General features: G+C 54.3%; 6 protein-coding genes across 6 annotated transcripts; 4 read left to right on the top strand and 2 right to left on the bottom strand.

Moving 5' to 3' along the window:
- Window positions 1-272: 272 nt before the first annotated feature.
- On the bottom strand, window positions 273-2053 carry BAUCODRAFT_80098 (uncharacterized protein; the record flags this gene model as incomplete). The annotated part of the gene is made up of 5 exons (XM_007683309.1): window positions 273-383; window positions 459-1103; window positions 1165-1334; window positions 1391-1746; window positions 1821-2053. 5 exons carry the CDS (start codon window positions 2051-2053, stop codon window positions 273-275), a joined length of 1515 nt encoding a protein of 504 aa, XP_007681499.1.
- A 541-nt stretch (window positions 2054-2594) lies between these two features.
- Window positions 2595-8189, top strand: BAUCODRAFT_80102 (uncharacterized protein; the record flags this gene model as incomplete). The annotated part of the gene is made up of 1 exon (XM_007683311.1): window positions 2595-8189. The coding sequence occupies one exon, from the start codon at window positions 2595-2597 to the stop codon at window positions 8187-8189; it is 5595 nt and encodes a 1864-aa protein (XP_007681501.1).
- An 82-nt stretch (window positions 8190-8271) lies between these two features.
- BAUCODRAFT_317163 (uncharacterized protein) lies at window positions 8272-8819 on the top strand. Its single transcript, XM_007683422.1, has one exon. It carries the CDS (start codon window positions 8355-8357, stop codon window positions 8733-8735), a length of 381 nt encoding a protein of 126 aa, XP_007681612.1. The 5' UTR covers window positions 8272-8354; the 3' UTR covers window positions 8736-8819.
- A 538-nt stretch (window positions 8820-9357) lies between these two features.
- On the top strand, window positions 9358-11718 carry BAUCODRAFT_570949 (uncharacterized protein). Its single transcript, XM_007683421.1, has 2 exons — window positions 9358-10049; window positions 10117-11718. The coding sequence occupies exons 1-2, from the start codon at window positions 9687-9689 to the stop codon at window positions 11272-11274; spliced, it is 1521 nt and encodes a 506-aa protein (XP_007681611.1). The 5' UTR covers window positions 9358-9686; the 3' UTR covers window positions 11275-11718.
- Window positions 11719-12603: 885 nt separating this feature from the next.
- BAUCODRAFT_79801 (uncharacterized protein) lies at window positions 12604-15632 on the top strand (the record flags this gene model as incomplete). Its single annotated transcript, XM_007683282.1, has 3 exons — window positions 12604-12649; window positions 12700-14971; window positions 15311-15632. The coding sequence occupies 3 exons, from the start codon at window positions 12604-12606 to the stop codon at window positions 15630-15632; spliced, it is 2640 nt and encodes an 879-aa protein (XP_007681472.1).
- Window positions 15633-15726: 94 nt separating this feature from the next.
- On the bottom strand, window positions 15727-17640 carry BAUCODRAFT_317151 (uncharacterized protein). The gene has a single exon (XM_007683420.1). It carries the CDS (start codon window positions 17580-17582, stop codon window positions 15822-15824), a length of 1761 nt encoding a protein of 586 aa, XP_007681610.1. The 5' UTR covers window positions 17583-17640; the 3' UTR covers window positions 15727-15821.
- Window positions 17641-17680: the final 40 nt, after the last annotated feature.

The following is a 17680-nucleotide window of genomic DNA, read 5'->3' as shown; positions in this document are numbered from 1 at the left end:
ATGGCGCAGTGATTGGCGGCGTGATGATGTAGTCGGAGTCACAAGGATATAGGGACTCTGTTTGCATTATCCATGCTGGTTTACGTGATCAGACTTATGCCCAATCCTAAGTGTATCAATATAATGTTTTATGACAGTCAACGTCATTCATTTGCTCGTTCTCTCTTTATCAGCTGATCCTCACTGGCTGAATTCAAATCCCAGTCTATCCACTGACACATCGGTGAAAATGTCATGCTTACTTATACCGCTGTCGCACGTATACAAAATGTTTAGAATCGTGAGATGTCCCGGCCAAAGATTGCGTTAACGGCCCAGTATGTAGGTATAAGGATCCTGTTTCTCCAGCTCACACTCTTTGCTAGATATGCACCGCGCCAGATCTGATATCGATGGGTAGAAGGGTTAGCAGTATTCCGAACTCAAATAGTCTACAATGTTGGTGCTGCATTACTCACAAACCATGCGACACGGCCCGAGATATCTCCAGCTCCGGATGCCTGCAGGATCGCGTTCCAATTGCCGACATACGCCATCACTCCAAGGTCCTTGTACGTGAAGCCATTTCGGTGCAAGTCCATCTTGTTCAAACGTTTGGCAAGCCAATGAGCCTTCTGATTCGCGACCTGCGCCGTGCTGGGGTAGCTCGTTCCTTCAAGAATGGCACAGTCGCCAAGGGCGTAGAGATCTGGGATAATGCTCTCATCCGGCGCCTTTACTTGCATCCGGTCATTAGTGAGGATAGCGTGGCTCTTCTCATGGCGCTTGACCTTGCTATCGAGTGCTTTCTCCACAAAGGGATTCATCATAAGGCCGGTTGACCATACACACATTCCGACTCCGACTTCGCCTTCTTCCTTGAGCTTGATGGTGTAGATTGTGGTGCCGTCTTTGACGCCAGGCTTCTCCGCAACATTACCAGGAGCGCCGCGCCGAAGTTCTTCGACATGGTGAGAAGTTTGTATGTTGATGCCTTGACGCTTGAATGTGTCCATGGCATATTTCGAGAGCTTCTCGTCGAACATACTTAGGACTTTGGGCGCGACGTCATAAACGGTGATGCGTGCATACTCCACGAGTTCCGGGTACAGCTTCGCCATGTCCTAACAAACACAAGGGTAGAGCCATTAGCAGTGACTCGGGCAGCCTCATCTAAATACGCACCTCCTTCACCAGATCATGCAGTTCCGCACTCCATTCAATTCCAGTCGGTCCTCCGCCGACCACAGCAAAATTGAGAAGCTGTTTCTTCATCTCGATGGAGGTTGTTGGCAAAGCGGCCGTTTCGAAGCACGAAAGAAGACGGTTGCGGATTCTGCGAGCATCTCCGACATCTGTGCACCATTAGCATATATTCTGATTGTAATCGAGCTACGAGCTCTGAACGGACCTTTCAGGAAGTAAGCATGCTCTTTGACACCCGGTGTGTTAAAAGTCTGCGAATAACAACCAACAGCTATTGCGAGGGAATCGTAGGACATGCTGAAGACTTTGCCCTTTTGCTTGTCAACAGGCTTGTCCTCCGGCCTTCCCTCATACTGATCTCCAACAAGCGCCCTCCCTTGCATTGGATCCTCTACGGCTTCCTCGATTTCTAGCGTTTTCCTGTCGATATCTACAGCATCCGCCCAACCCTGAATGAAAGCGGTGGACGAGTTGCGCGACCTTACCGGCTCTAACGCCACTCTGAACTCTAGGGTACCCACAGAGGTGCTTGCCAGCAACGGCGTAAAGACGAAGTAGCTTCTTTGAAGAAACAGTAGAATGATCAGTGTTCTATTGTAGTGGTGAGGGTCGTCAACAGACTTTAATCAACGCACCGGGGGCTAATTACGACGACTTGATACTTCTTACTGTCGAGCTCGCGGGACAAAGTATAACCTGCCCATCCTGAGCCTAGCACTACCATCCGTTTCCTGCCCCGTCTTTGCTCGTCGAGGTCATTAATAGAGATAAATCGTCGCTGGCTGTGAGTGAGGATCGCATGTCGACATGTCGAAGACCGCCAGGCCGCAGCTGGGCTTATTGTCGCGACTCGAGAGATTGGTGACATGTTCCAGAACGAACCTCTTACATTGTTCTCGACAATCGTATAAAGTCTTGTTCATATCTACCCTAAACTGACATCACGTTGACAGCGAAGCGGAAATAGCCGGGCTACCTTGTGCTGTAACACTCGCCGATGTTTCGTAGTTATAGCCCACCGTATCTCATGCGATTTACCGGGAATCTCCTTATGCACGTCATCTCCCTTTGCATGCTGCTCGTATCCTAGACATACATTAACCATCTCGCGACAACTCTGGATCGCGGTTAGATCGCTTCTTCACTGATTGCCCACGACCAATGAAGGTCTGGTCCTGCTGTAATAGGTAGACGCAGACACGATGCTGGACGCGGTATATACGACGCGCAGCTCGACGCGGCGCAATGCACTTTCGAGGCTAGCTGCTCTGTCGGCGCAGACCACTGGACAGCAAGATGGAGGGGACAGCATGGAGAGACTCTGCGAGATGCAAGAGCTTCTGCATCACGGAGCCACGAACGGTCCCCCCGTAGGCACCGACAAACCGATCCAGATCGCTGCGGTTCCTATGAGCATCAGGGAGCTGGAGATCTTACTAGCACTTTGTAAAGCTGCTCCGCTGGTGCGTACAACACCTGAGGCGGCCAGATTGCTCAAACAGCTTGCTCCGTATGCTCCAGAAGCACACAGGCAGACCTTCGAGCACTCGCCTTTGCAGCAGCATCTGCCACCTTGGGAATCCCTGTCATACCATCTAAATACCGCTGTGCTGGCGCTGGGCATGAATCACGCATCACTTCGGCTTCAAGCTCTAGCATGTATCGACCATACTGTGGAGACACTTACGGACAGCGCGGAGTCAGCACTGTGGATCAAGCCGCAGTCGGAGGGTCCTACAGATCCAGGGCTTGCCGAGCAGTCGGTTGCTGCCGTCCAGCTCTGCACGTCATTGCTAGGTTTCCTAGGTGCGGTGGCTGAGGGCGTGCAAATTTGGACGCCCGAACAGCGCGCCACGTTGGTGCAGCGCCTTCGTTATTTGCTCTCCGAGAAGTTCATGATATCGCTGGAAGGTGCATTGTCTGCAATCAGGAATGCTCGAACAGTCAGCAAGCGCGTGAAGGAGTGGAAGCGCTTTGTTAGGCACTATGCAACAACCGCCTGTCCGCTTGGTGCTGTAGTGCTTCAGCAGGGCTTGATGAAGGTTATTGAACGTAGCGTTACCCTACTCGTCACTGCCAACAAACCGATCAGCAGTCAGACACTACTCGACACCCTACTAGCGCGCTCGCCGCTTCTGGACCGCTCTGCGCCTGTACCAATGCCTGAAATGCTTGAAAGCATCGTCGAGCTCATTGTCGAAGAGATGAATCTGCTGGATGCTGATGCGGACTATCTCCAAGTCAGCTCAGCGTGGCAACAAAGATTGGCTTTTGATGTTAAAGCGATCAGTCTCCGAAGCTTTCTCTGCTGTTGCTTAATCGATGCAGAAGTTGCTGACGACGAGCTCCTACTTGCCTGGCTTGAGAACGCAACTACAAGCCCTGTTCAGATGGCGGACGAGGGCTTGGCGCAAACTGTGCTTAAGTCTATGGTCGTTTTGGCCCGCTTGTCTCCAGCCACGGCATCCAACCTCACCCGCTCATTGCCGAGGCTGATTGTGCAGAATAAGATGACGGCGACAAGTGCAACGCTGGCAGGAGAGTGCTTAGCTAGGGTGCTAAAGCTGCTATCTCAGGATATCGTTATCAGCACGCTTTACAGTCTTGGAAACGTGCTGAGTACGAGTGCAGGAGGCGAGAACGGTACGACGTCCTCGCCCTTCCTGGACGGTGTAGGCAGCGTGAACGGAGCGGCGCCGCTTTACGGCTCGCAGCAAGCAATGGGCAGCGCGATATCATTGATCATCACAGATGAAGTGGAAACGGTTGCTGCATACGGCAACGTTGTCTACGCAATTGTCGCCATCGCAACGGTTTGCAACGACGCGGAACTCACTGCCCTCGTTATCTCTATGCTCGTACAGAAAATTGGAAGAGTCAGCCCTGCCGTCGATGCTAGGATCATCACTGACATGGCAGCGCTTGGTCTTTGTGGCGGAGCAGACGAGCTACGAGCCTTGCTAAGGCTGTACGTACGCATCGCTAGCGACGCGACCATCAAGCATGACAATCTGCTCATCCACGCCGTCACCGATGCTCGAGTGCGTTTGGCCACCTTGATACGCAGAGATTCTCCGCTCTACGAGGTGTATCTGATGCATATGCTTGGCTTGTGCGTCGGCAGCGGCGATACTGCTGGAGAGAGAACGGTGGACGTGGCCTTGGCGTCGAAGACTATTGCGCAGCTCTTCCGGCCGATGGCGGTCCTGGTGTCCTCGGATTTAGAGCGCCAGCCAAACTTCGAAGAGCCTGAGGAGCTAATGGCACTTAGCCGCAACTCTTGGTTCAACCTCGTCGTGCATGGCTTCACATTGACATCACAGGCCGGTAAGGAGTATGCGCGAGAGCTGCAAATCCTTGCACAGTACACTCTTCCCCTCGTCGACGAAGCCCGCGTGGAAATGCCAGAAAGTGGGATCGACTTGAATATGGTCCTCCGTCGTGGCGCGAGCACACAACATACTCATGAGCAGAGATCATTACTGACTGCCGCTCTGCCTCATTGCGAGTCAGATATCAAGGGTCTGGCGTACCCTGAATTGGTTTTCTTGAATGCGGCCCTGCTGGTGTCGACCATGCGCGCCCGTGCTGGTGACTGCACTGCTGTACTTCCGTACTTCATGGAAAGCAAGGTAAAGACAACAGCAATGGGAAACTGTATGCTTGCGATTGCGCTAGCTAGCGTCGATACGTACCTGCAGCGCGCCTTGATCGGACAACGTCACGAATTCGCGGCACCCCAGATTGCACTGCAGCTTGCAACGTTCTTCGAAGGCTGTTGTCACCGCATCTCGAAGGTGCAGCACGCAGCAGTGTCTGCCGCAGACCGCATCATCACCCAGATACCCTCCGCCTTGTGTCACAAGGCTTCACTATTTGCGCTGCTTGAACTGCTGAGTCTAATGTGGAAGAGCTGCTTTGACTTAGAGACCGACGAGTATGACTGGAAGTCGACATACACGTCACAAAAGGGCAATGTCACGATACAGCTTTCTGACGACGCGCACTACCGGCAAACGACATTGGCAAATTTCCACAAACGTTGCAGGCTTTGGGTTTCTCAAGCGATTGCTGCAGCACCTTTAGACGTCAAAGGACTGCTCCAGGCCTACCTCGAGGATTATGAGGATGACGGCTCTTACGGCCACATTGCACTTGGTCGCTCGTTTGCCGTCGAGATGGGAGCCACAATTCCAAGCACAGACCAGCGCCTTACAAGCCTTGATCGGCGTGATGTTGGCGTGAACACTGCTTCCGACTTTATTGCACAGTACACGACCCGACAAGAGTACCGCCACCTAGACAGTAGGCTAGCGGTTGACGAGGACTGGGCGTTCGCGGAGCACGATGGCTCGACCCGCTTGCTAGCCATCGAACCCGCGCGCGTGGTTGCGGACGAGGCAGAAGAACTGCAAAAGCTTTCGCGCAGATTGCGCAACGGTGACAACATTTCCTTCACGTTCGTACGCGAGGCGCTTCGTAATGCTGCTGGTGTTGTTAGCCGGAGCCTTGACGACCAGACGCCCTGGATCCAGGACCTGGTCGGGATTCCCTTTAATATCTTCACGAAACAATCCATCAATCTCGGCATCTCGTTGTGGCTTGGGGTGGTGAAGGAGAACCCGGCCCTGGAAAGCCGCATACTGGTCGAGGTCGCGATCGGGTGGGAAGAGTCCGTGCGCTTACACAAAGGCCTCTTTTATTCTGCCTTCCAACACCTTGACCCGTTCTACGTCAAGGAAGAGTTCGCGCCATCCAAGTGGGAGTCCATCAGCAGACGCCAGCAGCTCGCTCACGATCTCATCGCGCCCCACATGCGCCTTGCGCACTTTCTATCGAGCCATTTCAGTGCGTCACGCTTAACGTCGCCATCCGTCGGAAGAGTGTACGCCCGTTTGATGAGGCTCACCATGTTTGCGATGAAGCACACTGTTGGACAGCCGCTTGCACGGGAGGTCCACTTCCAAATCATCTTGCTGGCGCTGAAGGTGTCGCGGTACTCTACTCGCCTTGACACAGCCGCTCAGTGGAGGCTCAAGGATGCGATACTATCGGCAGGTTTAGCTTGGTTTGCTATGCCACCGAAATGGTCTTTCGGAAGCAATCGGCTGCAGGTCAAGGCTGAGCACAAGATTCTTTCGGACGTCCTTGACATGCTGCACAATACAGCGACATTTGAAGGCCGATCTGCGCCGTCTCTGGCACCCCTATACCAGAAGCAAGAACTACTTACTCAGCTCATGCACCACGAGATCAGCCGTCTGACGGTTTGGATAACGCCACTAGCATCCGAGGCCAGGAGTTCCATCGTTAAGGAAACGGATTTTCTTCCGCTGGTAGTCACCGCTTGGCGAGAAGACCCACGCATCGCAGTTCAGCTTACGACTCGGTTTCCCAAGTCGGAGACGTTGCTACGCGGTGCCAGGTCGCAATTGCTGCGAGAGCCGGAGAAGGCAATCAACGCAGCGGACAGTCTGTATGTGATGCTGGGGGAGTCGCTCCCACCCGACGTGAAGTCACAGCTGAAGTACTTGCTGTACTGGGCCCCAATTAACCCAATGGCCGCCGTCACCTACTTTTTACCGTCGTACCACAACCATCCGTCCATCATACAATACGCGATGCGGGCCTTGGAGAGCCACTCCGTCGACGTTACATTCTTCTACGTGCCGCAGATTGTGCAGACTCTACGCTACGATGCGCTGGGTTACGTCGAGCGATACATCATCGAGACTGCCAAGTTCTCACAGCTTTTCGCACATCAGATCATCTGGAATATGAAGGCCAATGCTTTTAAAGGCGGTGAAGAAGACTCGGAGCCTGATCCTGTTAAGCCTGTTTTGGACAAAGTCATGGATGCCCTCATCTCCAGCTTCTCTACCGTGGACAGGGACTTCTATGAGCGCGAGTTTAATTTCTTTGGTAAGGTGACAGGCATATCCGGCACGCTTAAGCCATTCATTAAGAGACCTAAGCCGGAAAAGAAGCAAAAGATTGAAGAGGAATTGCGCAAAATCGACCTCGATGTTGGCGTTTACCTGCCAAGCAACCCAGACGGAGTTGTCATTGGCATTGACCGCAAATCAGGCAAGCCCTTGCAGAGTCATGCAAAAGCGCCGTTCATGGCGACTTTTCGCATCCGTAAAGAAGAAGGAGAGGCCGAGGCTGTGCAGAACCAGGCCGTATCAAACGGAGACATCGCGAACCACAGGACAGTCGAAGTCTGGCAGTCAGCTATCTTCAAGGTTGGCGACGACTGCAGACAAGACGTACTAGCACTGCAACTCATTGCAGCGTTCCGTGGCATTTTCAACAACGTAGGTTTGGACGTCTATGTTTTCCCGTACCGCGTTACGGCTACGGCACCTGGTTGCGGCGTTATCGATGTACTGCCGAACTCCATCTCTCGTGACATGCTTGGGCGTGAAGCCGTCAATGGACTGTACGAGTACTTCGTGTCGAAGTACGGCTCCGAAGACTCGATCCGCTTCCAACAGGCTCGAAGCAATTTCATCAAGAGCATGGCCGCTTACTCGATTATTTCATACCTGCTGCAGTTTAAAGATCGGCACAACGGCAACATTATGGTCGACGACGCTGGACACATCCTCCACATCGACTTCGGCTTTTGCTTTGATATCGCCCCAGGAGGCGTGAAGTTTGAACGGGCGCCATTCAAGCTAAGTCCAGAGATGGTCGCGGTTATGGGCGGCTCGCCTCAGTCGCAGCCTTTTCGCGCATTCGAAGAGCTTTGCGTTAAAGTCTTCCTTGCTTCTCGGCAGTATGTTGAGCAGCTAGCCCACATCATCCTTACGATGCTCGATTCCGGCCTACCCTGCTTCAAGCCCACGACGATTCAGCACTTCAAGGAACGATTTGTGCTTGAGAAGACGGATCGAGAAGCCGCGGATTTCGTGAAAAAGCTTGTTCATTGGAGTGAGCGCAGCTACTCGACCGGAGTCTACGATTACTATCAACTGTTGACCAATGGCATCCCGTACTAGACGGCTAGACTGTGGAGAAGCACTGCCTGTGCATTGTTTCTGCAAGATACAATGACCTCGGAGCCGTGTCTCATTTAGGGGCCGTGCAAGGTCGGTAGTCCGTCCGCCGGCCCGTCTGGGTAGACGCTTGGCGGACCTGTGACCGTCGCCGTGCGTTAGCCACGTATGAGGGGCACAACAGAATGTCAGCCACATGTACTAATGCTTCGCAGTCTGCTGCACCCATCCAAGTTCCAACAATTAATTCGTGACGTGCACCCACAAGACCAAGAAGTTGTTCAACAATCGTCGAAGTTCATCGCCATGTTCAGGTACTGTGAGTGTAGCTACGTACGACACCACTGCCGCTTCCTTACCACAAGCGAACCGCCTGATCGAGGTAATGTGCCCGACTCCCCGCCAGGTTACTGCGTGACCTTCTCTTTGCCACCCGAGCTAAGTCCTCATCCCACTCGCCTGGTTGCCATGGATCAGCACTACGCGAAGCAACGAAACAGACAGTCAGCCAAGGCCATTGCGTTCTTTCGGGTCGGTGTTCTAGGATGAATTGCATCGAAGAATCCGCAGCAACACAGTTACACCGTCACACATGCGGATTGTGCTTCAAGATCATTGCGTGACGGCCTCGCGTCTCCGAATTATGCAGTATCATCTTGCTCGCCAGTTTGAAACCACGGTGGTCTGCTGTAATCTCGATTGCCGGCCATGGCGGCCTCAGCTCCGTTGCGGGGTCGGCGCCGTCGCCACGCCGCTCTCTTCGAGCATGACATCCCTGCATATAGATGCAGCTATGCATCTTAGGTCTATCTCCACTCGCAAGACTATCTGCACGATCTGAGGGTAGCGCATGCCGTAACATGCAATCCTGACTCCCGGAGGCACATGCCTGAAGTATGCTGCTATCGAAGATACTTGAAGATCGAGCCTCCTAGGTCGTTCATTTGTCCTTTGACGACATGTCGGGTAATGCTTCGGAACATGGTTGCTTCTGCGCATCTTTCGTTGTGCACATGTATGCAAGGTACACTCGCAATCGGAGCCCATCCGGCATATCTCGAAGAAGGGATAGGGGCTCCGCCCGCCAGCTCTCGAACCGTTTGTTCTCGACTCATCTCTCCACGCGATTGTGGAGAAAGGATGTCAACATGAGAAGTCACGCACGTCGCTAACGGCCTTAGATGCCGACGTTCGCTCGCGACTCGACTATACTAGCATATTTCTTTCCAGCCACGGTGCTTTTCCTCACTACACTCGTGGTTCTCTTTCAAGTACGCCTTCTTCGAAATAACTGTTCAGCCTGGAGTAATCAATGGGCGAGCCATTCGACCCAGATGCAGGCCATAAGGTTCCCGGAAACCAACAGTATGGAGTTGGTATACGGAAAGGGTTCGATGGGAGAGGTCCGAGCAGCTCAATGGGACCGATGTCAGTGTCGCGTGCACGACGCAAGATCGACAACTGATATGCATCAGGCCTCCACACTCGCACTTTGATCACATGACCAAGCAACAAGGGTATCCGAACCACTCCTCCAACCCGTTCGGTCAACCAGTATTCGACATGTCAGCCTTGAGCGAAGCTTTACCGCAGAGCACACCATACGGGCCAAACGACCCGAGTATTCTATCGGCTGCAGCGATCTATCATCTGCAGCAAGCCGCACGGTATTCAGGTCAACGTGGCTTACCGGTCGACCCAGCTGTGTTCCAAACGTACCAACAGCCTGTCTCTTTCCAACAGCATTCGCCGACCAATCGACCTTACGGTGGTGCGCTTCAATCCAACGTCCACGCATACGGTTACGGTGCTAGCCCACCACGAGCTGTTTACAGCGATGAGCGTTTCACCAATGCGGCATTTGCGAGCCACGCACCACTTGGTCTAGATTTCTGTAAGTTGAGTGCAGTAGCGTTAACGGAGTAGAGAGCTTACCAGTTGTATTGCAGCCGGACCCGCTCGACACCAGGTTTCGGAGCCAGCGCCTGTCCCAGCCTACCCAAGAGGCCCACCGAGAAAGCCGAAGCAATCTGGCCACGCTCTATGGGTTGGCAACCTTCCGCCAGCCGCGACGGTCACCGACCTCAAGAACCACTTCTCTTGCGATGCGACGAAAGATATCGAGAGTTTGTTCTTGATTGCAAAAAGCAATTGCGCGTTCGTGAACTATCGGACCGAGGCCGCTTGTATCGCCGCCATGAATCGCTTTCATGATTCGAGATTCCACGGGGTGCGGCTGGTGTGTCGCTTACGGAGGGGCTCTACAATCTCTGGGAACTCCTCGACGCTACCAGAGTCTTCCAGCCCTCTCCCGACGGGCTCCCCTGATGGGGTTGCGCTTCCGGATGGCCACAGTACTCCGATCATTGTAGGGCAAGGCCGTGCTACGGAAGAGTCTCAGACGGGCCATATGTCGTCAACACCACCCATGACTGACGGCGAGACGAAGGTGCCCGAGAAGTATTATATCTTGAAGAGTCTCACTGTTTCCGACCTGGAGTCAAGCGTTAGAAATGGGATTTGGGCCACGCAGGCACATAATGAAGAGACACTGAACCGAGCATTCGCACATGCTGAAAACGTATATCTTATCTTCTCCGCCAACAAATCAGGTGAATACTTCGGTTACGCTCGCATGTCGTCTCCGATCTCCGGTGAACTGGTGAACCTTTCAGCAAGTGTTGAGCTCGACGACGCGACACCGGCCGGAACACCACAATCGATACCAACGCCAGCAACGGACACGGCGCCGAAGGGTCGCATCATCGATGATTCAGCACGCGGCACTATTTTCTGGGAGGCAGACTTGTCAGACGACGACACGACGCCGCTGACGATCGGAAACAGGGAAGGCCAGCAATGGGGTCGACAGTTTAGAGTCGAATGGATCTCGACCTCTAGGCTCCCTTTCTTCCGCATACGGGGCCTTCGCAATCCGTGGAATGCGAATCGTGAAGTCAAGATTGCAAGAGACGGGACGGAGTTGGAGCCGAGTGTCGGGCGTAGGTTGCTCTCCATATTCCCTCGGCCTGCGCCAGTACCGAGCGGTGCGCCAGGATACCCATCTCCCTTCACTGCATATCGATAGACCGTCTCCAGTTCCATCCGGCAGCTGGACTCGACGCTGTAGAGCCGTGTCTACGAGCCGGTGGTTATACTCTATTGTCCATGCTTGGAGTCGGTAGTTCTGTGGACGACAGGGAGGGAGTATTTGAGTCAAAGAGACCTGCATAGCGTACTTTATCTGTCTGCGGATGGGTTGTGGTGGATGATGCAGGGATAACCGCAGACACACCTGGTCTGTAGGTCTCAATGCGGTCAGTCACGCTCTTCGGAGCACAAGCTGGCTTGTCCATGGTTGCGCTCAGTCGCCGCTACAAGCAACACCATCCTTCCGTTGCAGCAGTGAGTCACCGCATACAGCTTGTGCTCTCTGCCACCAGTCTCAGCCTCGAGGTGGCCGAGAGCGTGGAGTCTAGCCAAAACTTGGTGAGGAATCCTTTGCCGCAGACGCATCGGTAGCCATTCGAGAACCGAGTACGAGCTGCATCTTGTGGATAGTTGAGAGGAAGGCCTCTTCCTGCTGACAGCGGGCTTTCTCGATGCGCTCCTTCAGCTCGCGTCGCGCCTGCGTAAGCTTGGAAAGTTGCCCGACCTTCGGGCGGCGAATGGCGGCCCTTGGCAGAGTCAGAAGCTGAGTACCAACACCTCAGAGCGTCGATCCAAAGTAGTCCTATCACTCACACCTCCAAATCATGCTGCTTGATCGCTTCATCATAGATCGCTTTGAGCTCCTTAAGCTGAGATTCATAGGCCCCATCTATTGCCGCTTCGCGCTCTCTGCGATGCTGCCTTATCTGCTCGAATGTCAGCACCCTCAACGCGGCTCTGATGTTGGATCAGAGCCGCACTTTCTGCTTCTGTTGTTCGAGGAAGCGATTCATCGCTGTAGTGTCCACGTCTTGTGATTGGGAGGCCGAGTCATGGCTGACAGCCTGGCTCGCAGGCATGACTTGACTGTGGTACACTGCACACGACACCATGTGAGATGTTGATGTAGTTGTGTAAGTGACGTGAGGTGTAGAGATGGATGGCAATGAGGGGGAGCGCGTGGTACACTCCACCCTTTGCACGTGCGGCTTGGCAGGGTAGGAAGAAGCTTCGGCCCCGGTCTCCGTGGCGGATCTACCCAGTGCTATGCGCGCTCCCCTAATGCTGAAACCGTTTCAAGCGACCGGTAAAGCAACGCACGCTTCACGACGAAGTAGAGGACCGCTTGGCCTATGTGTAAGCGGACCTCGAGCAGAACAAGAGACGGGAAGGATTGCCTCCAAGCGGCGCAAGACCCAGTCAGGCGTCAATGCAGCCTTAATTGGGTAGAGGGGAGGGTGCTGCGAAAACCAGATGACCTTAAACCATGGCGACCTTTGCCAACTCCTTCTGGGCTCCGGACTACGCAGCAGGTATGAACGTGCGGACATTGGAAGACGAGCCCTGCATTGACCAAGCACAGGTCTGGGCGTCCTGTTCGGGAAGTTACAGCAAGGTGTGCAGGAGAATGAGCAGATACTCACCATAGCGCGACTGCGCGCCGAGTCAGAAGATGCTTACGGACAAAAGCTTGGTGAAATCGAGGCAGCGACGAGTAGGATTGACGGAGGCTTTCAGCGAGACGATGGCGCAAGCGTCAAGAAAGCATACGAAGGTGTTCGTTCGGAGATGGCAGAAGCGGCGCGCAACCATCGTAAGATAGGCTCTAACATTCGCGAGTTAGTCGTCAACCCGTTCGGTCGCTGGTGCGACCAACATGCGGCACGGATACAGAACAGTCAGGATGATTTGCAAGGGCGTATGAAGGCGCTCGACCGGCAAGCTGAGACTGTAAGGCAGTATCGTAGTGCGTACTACAACAAATGCCGGAGGTTGGAAGATCTTGACGAGGAGGAGAAGCTTGCGTTTCAAGACCCCGGTTCTGCAGCTGCAGTCGGTTCGCCGAAGATCCAACCTCAGACTGTTCCGAGCATTAAGGTAGAAGAACAGGTCGCAGAAGGGGAGCCTATCGAGATAGGCGATCAGACTTACCAGCCTGATCAAGTCAAAGAGATGCTAACACATGCGCTGGAAAACGTTCCACTTGGCGAGCATAAAGTGCCAGTGCTTGGAACGTACCAGAACGTCTCAACAGGCGCGGACGTCACAGAGTACATCCAGAAACACATGGGCGGCACCTCAGTTGCATTTGCCGAGCGCATAGGACAAGACTTCATTGATCATGGTTTCCTGCGACTAATTGGTGGCATGGGCAGCACCTTCGCGAATAGCAGCAGGATGAACTATCAGTGGAAAGCCAAAGCCTTTCAGATCGCCGGCATCCCCGAGAAGCGACCGAAAGCGACCGGACGTGTAGCGACACTTGCATCCTCCGATAGCTCAACACCAGGTAGCCCGGTCGTCGGCGATCGCATGAGCGAGATACTTGGCGGCTGGAATCCACTGAATAATGCACATCCGAATGAGACACCTGGCGAGAAGCTGCGGCGAGAAGCGCATGATGCAGACGAACGCTACAAAGCTGCCGTTCGCAAGCTGGATGGCTTACGCTGTAACCTTGAGGAAGCCATGATCGAGCACCTCAAATTCATGGAACGGTGCGAGCTCGATCGTCTTAAAGCAATCAAGAGCGTGATCCTAGACTTCAGTGGCGCAATCAGCAACGTCATTCCAAGCTTGCAGAGTACTGTAGACAACATGATGCTGTTTCAGGAGACTATACAACCACCGAATGATCTGCGCTATATCATGGAGAGTTACCGCACTGGCAGCTACATACCAAAAGTGACGGTATACGAGAACTACTACAATAAGGTGGACGAGCAGACCTTTGGCGTGGACGTCGAAGCGCGAGCGAGAAGTGATCGCAAGCGTGTACCGCTGATTGTGACCACGATACTGACTTTCTTGGACTCGCATTACCCGGACCTCAACGGCGACGCCCCGCGGAGAGACATCTGGATCGTCGACGTGCCACTTGCGGCAACTCACCATCTTCGAAACCTTGTTAATACTGGAAAGCCAATTGACCCAGAGATTCTGGAGAAGTACGAGATACCGATCGTGGCAGCTGTACTGAAGCTCTACCTGCTCGAGCTCCCGGATAGCTTGGTCAGCTCGCACGTGTACGAGATTGTGAAAACGATATACACCACAACCGCGCAGTCAGCATCAGAGACTGCGCGGATTCAAGTTGTCCAGTCAACGCTCGGACAGCTGAGGCTGGCCAACATCGCCACACTGGACGCACTCATTACGCACTTGACGCGCCTTATCGAACTCACGAGTGCGGATGATGCCTACGTGACAACCTTAGCGAACGTGCTTGCTCCATGCATATTGCGGCCAAAACAAGAGTCTGGCTTGAGCATGGCTGAGAAGTACAACGTGCGTCTTGTCCGCGACCTCTTGGCGCACAAAGACGAGATCTTCGGCGAACTGAAGCGGCAGTGGACTCTAACGCACACCAACTCCGGTGCCACCCGTTCGACTCGAGCAGTCAGTATGGACGAGTCGAAGCGGAGAGAACACATGGAGGAGCGTCAACGCGCCATATTGGCAGCGCAAGCCGGTGGCAACAAAGCACCTCCGCGGCAACCAAGTCCCAGCCCGAGCGTAGGCTCTCGCGTACCTCTGCCGGACGGAGCAGGTCACCGGCGTGACCGGAGTAGGGGAGCAGACACGCGGTTCCCTATCGCGACCACTGTGCAAGCTCAGACCGACAAGCGGCTGATGTCACCAACTTCAGCGACAAGCAACCACCGGGACAGCCTGAGTGTACCGCAAACACCTCCGCAGCCACGTGTAACAGCAACGACTACCATCTCCCCGCCAAGAGCACAGGATCCGCCACGCATGAACGGCACGCTTCACCAGCCGCCTCCCGCCGAAGACGAGCCTGCCGAGAGCGCACCTATCCGGTCGAATGCGCCTGTAAAGCAAGCCCCGATACCGCCGACCATGTCCGCTTCCATCTCTGGTCCGCAGGATCTCATGACTCCGAGCCATTACTATAACAGCGCCGCTGACTCGCCCAACACGCCTACGGCATCCACGACCGTCTCTGAGTCCAGCAAGCCTCCACCGCCTACGTCGAAGTACAAGATCAACAATCCGGACTCCGAAGCCAGCTCGGCCACTGCGGATGCTGAGACTGTAGAAGGGGCTCCCATTAAGCGCGACAGCCTGAACCGCTCTGGAGCTCGTGGCTACCCACCTCGCAAGGGTACGGGTGGCCTGCAAAGGCAAAGCCTAGTGATGAGCAAGCATGGCGGGGCTGACATAGGCGACTATGTCGAATCGCCAGTCGACACGACGAGATCTGGACACATCAACGAAGGGGCACCAAGCACGACCGGCGTTCAGCTTGAGGACAAGCCGATGGACTTTGACTAGTAGTCCGGTGCACGACGGGCATGGGCTGAAGCGAAACATCCTACAGTTCCATGATATATCATGCATAAATGCGAGCATTCAGCGTAAACGATTCCTAATTGATGTAGCGAAGGTTTTGTACAACTACATGTGCAATAGGCTCTGATCTGGGCGGCGTTGCTTCAATCACAGCCCGGGCAGTCAGCTCGATCATGCGGGTGATTCCCGGCCCCTTTGAGCCATATCCTGCATGGCTCCTCCATCAGGGCGGTTTGTGAGGGCTCTCGAGACTTCGAATAGTATCATGCTGTTCTTCGCTTCAGGAAGCTCGCTCCAGCGGCCTAGGCGGTGCTCCTTGCCCACGGCAGCCGCGACGTAGACGCCGTCTTTGGCTCTTTCGCCACGGTCGATGATGGCCAGATCATTGATCACGCCAACGATTATTTTACTTCGAGTGTACGACTGTGATTGCTCCAGCCCATCCATAGCATGGTACTGCTCGGGCGCGGCATGATCTGTAAAGCCAATTACCCCAAGTGACTCGATTCGCCGCTTGTCCTGTGTGATGCGCCAAGCTCGCACGAAGCCATCCCAGCTGCCGGACAGAATGACGTCGGAGTAAGGTATGGCGCACAACGCCGTGATCCAACGCGGTTGTGGCTCGGTCTGAGCGGTCTCGTCAGGGTCCTGCTCAGCAGAGAGCTCACTCAGCGGTAACGGGGGCTCGAGCCCATGAGCAAGCGGTACGATGAAGACGGGCTTCTTCTTGTTGACACTCCAGAGCGACAACGAGCCGTTATCAGAGCCAGTAACCCATGTCTCATCGTCAACGCATGTTACGCGGTCAATGGAGCCTTCGTTGTACGCCTTCTGCTCAGACATGTCTATGCCACTGTCCTGGTCATCTTTCAAAGCTCGATCGGCTTTGCTCTTGCTTGGTGCGCCGCCACCGCGGAACACGAGCTGTGACTCCTCCACCACCTTCCACAAACGAACTGTCCTGTCCCGCGCACCGACCGTGACACACTTCTCCTGTGCGAGCGCACCCACATCGACGACTTCATCTTGGTGACCGAACAGCGTCTCGACGTAGGCCAGCTCGTCAAGCGACCAAATCTTGACTGTGCGATCTCTGCTTGCGCTGAACAGCTGGTTAGTCCCGCGGCGGAAGGCTAAGCTGGTAACCGTGTCTCTGTGCTGTGCGAACACCTTGACTGGCTTCAAGGTCGCAGCTTCCCAAACAACGATACGTCTGTCCACGCCACCCGTTGTGACAAACTTGCCATCCTGCGACACTGCCACGCACATTATCGAGCCCACATGGCCAACGTAATCTCGATCACTTTTTTTCCACCTGTCGCCTCGTCTGTACGCCACCCGTTTAGGCTTCGTACGGACTCTGCCAAGTTGCTTCCCGTCGTTCGTTGACGCCTCATGTGACGGTAGCTCCCATTTCGACAGAGCCATGTCTTTGCTCACTGTATAGACGTAGCGTCCTTGCAAGACAATGCCAGTTACACTTTTGCCGTCCGACCTGGTCACACTTTGCTGCGCACGTTTCCAGTCCAGATCTTGTGCGACCCACCTATACAGCCTGCCTTTGCTCTCAGCCGTGTCTTCCTTCAGCCGCTCGCCCATGCGTCTGCGCAAGTTCTCCTTGTCAACCTCTGCAGCATCGAAGCCAACATCGAGTACTTCCTTCTGCGTGTCGGCTAGATACTGCTCGGCCAAGCGGATCCGCTTCGCTGCCGGGTCCTCATCTCTAAACTCTTCGTCTTCGACGGTAGAGCTCTCGTAACCCTCATTACGTGCAACGAGAGCATCGTTGTCGGAAACATCGCTGCCACTGATCGATTCGTCTCGGTCCTCTTTTCTTGGCCCGGAGACAGTCCGCTTCTGTGCCGTGTGTTTTGAGGCCTCTGTCCTCTTTCGCTTCCTTGCCGACGCTGGCAGCGTGAAGAAGGAGGACATGGATGTTGTCGTATGCGCAAAGCGAAAGTTTCTGGCGCATTTTACATCTCAGATGGACCCCTCGGACTTTGCGGAGCTTGCCACCGTCGACCAAAAGT

Source organism: Baudoinia panamericana (genome assembly GCF_000338955.1).
Source record: "Baudoinia panamericana UAMH 10762 unplaced genomic scaffold BAUCOscaffold_15, whole genome shotgun sequence".
Lineage (NCBI taxonomy): Eukaryota > Fungi > Ascomycota > Dothideomycetes > Mycosphaerellales > Teratosphaeriaceae > Baudoinia > Baudoinia panamericana.
This window is presented reverse-complemented; position numbering and strand designations above follow the sequence as displayed.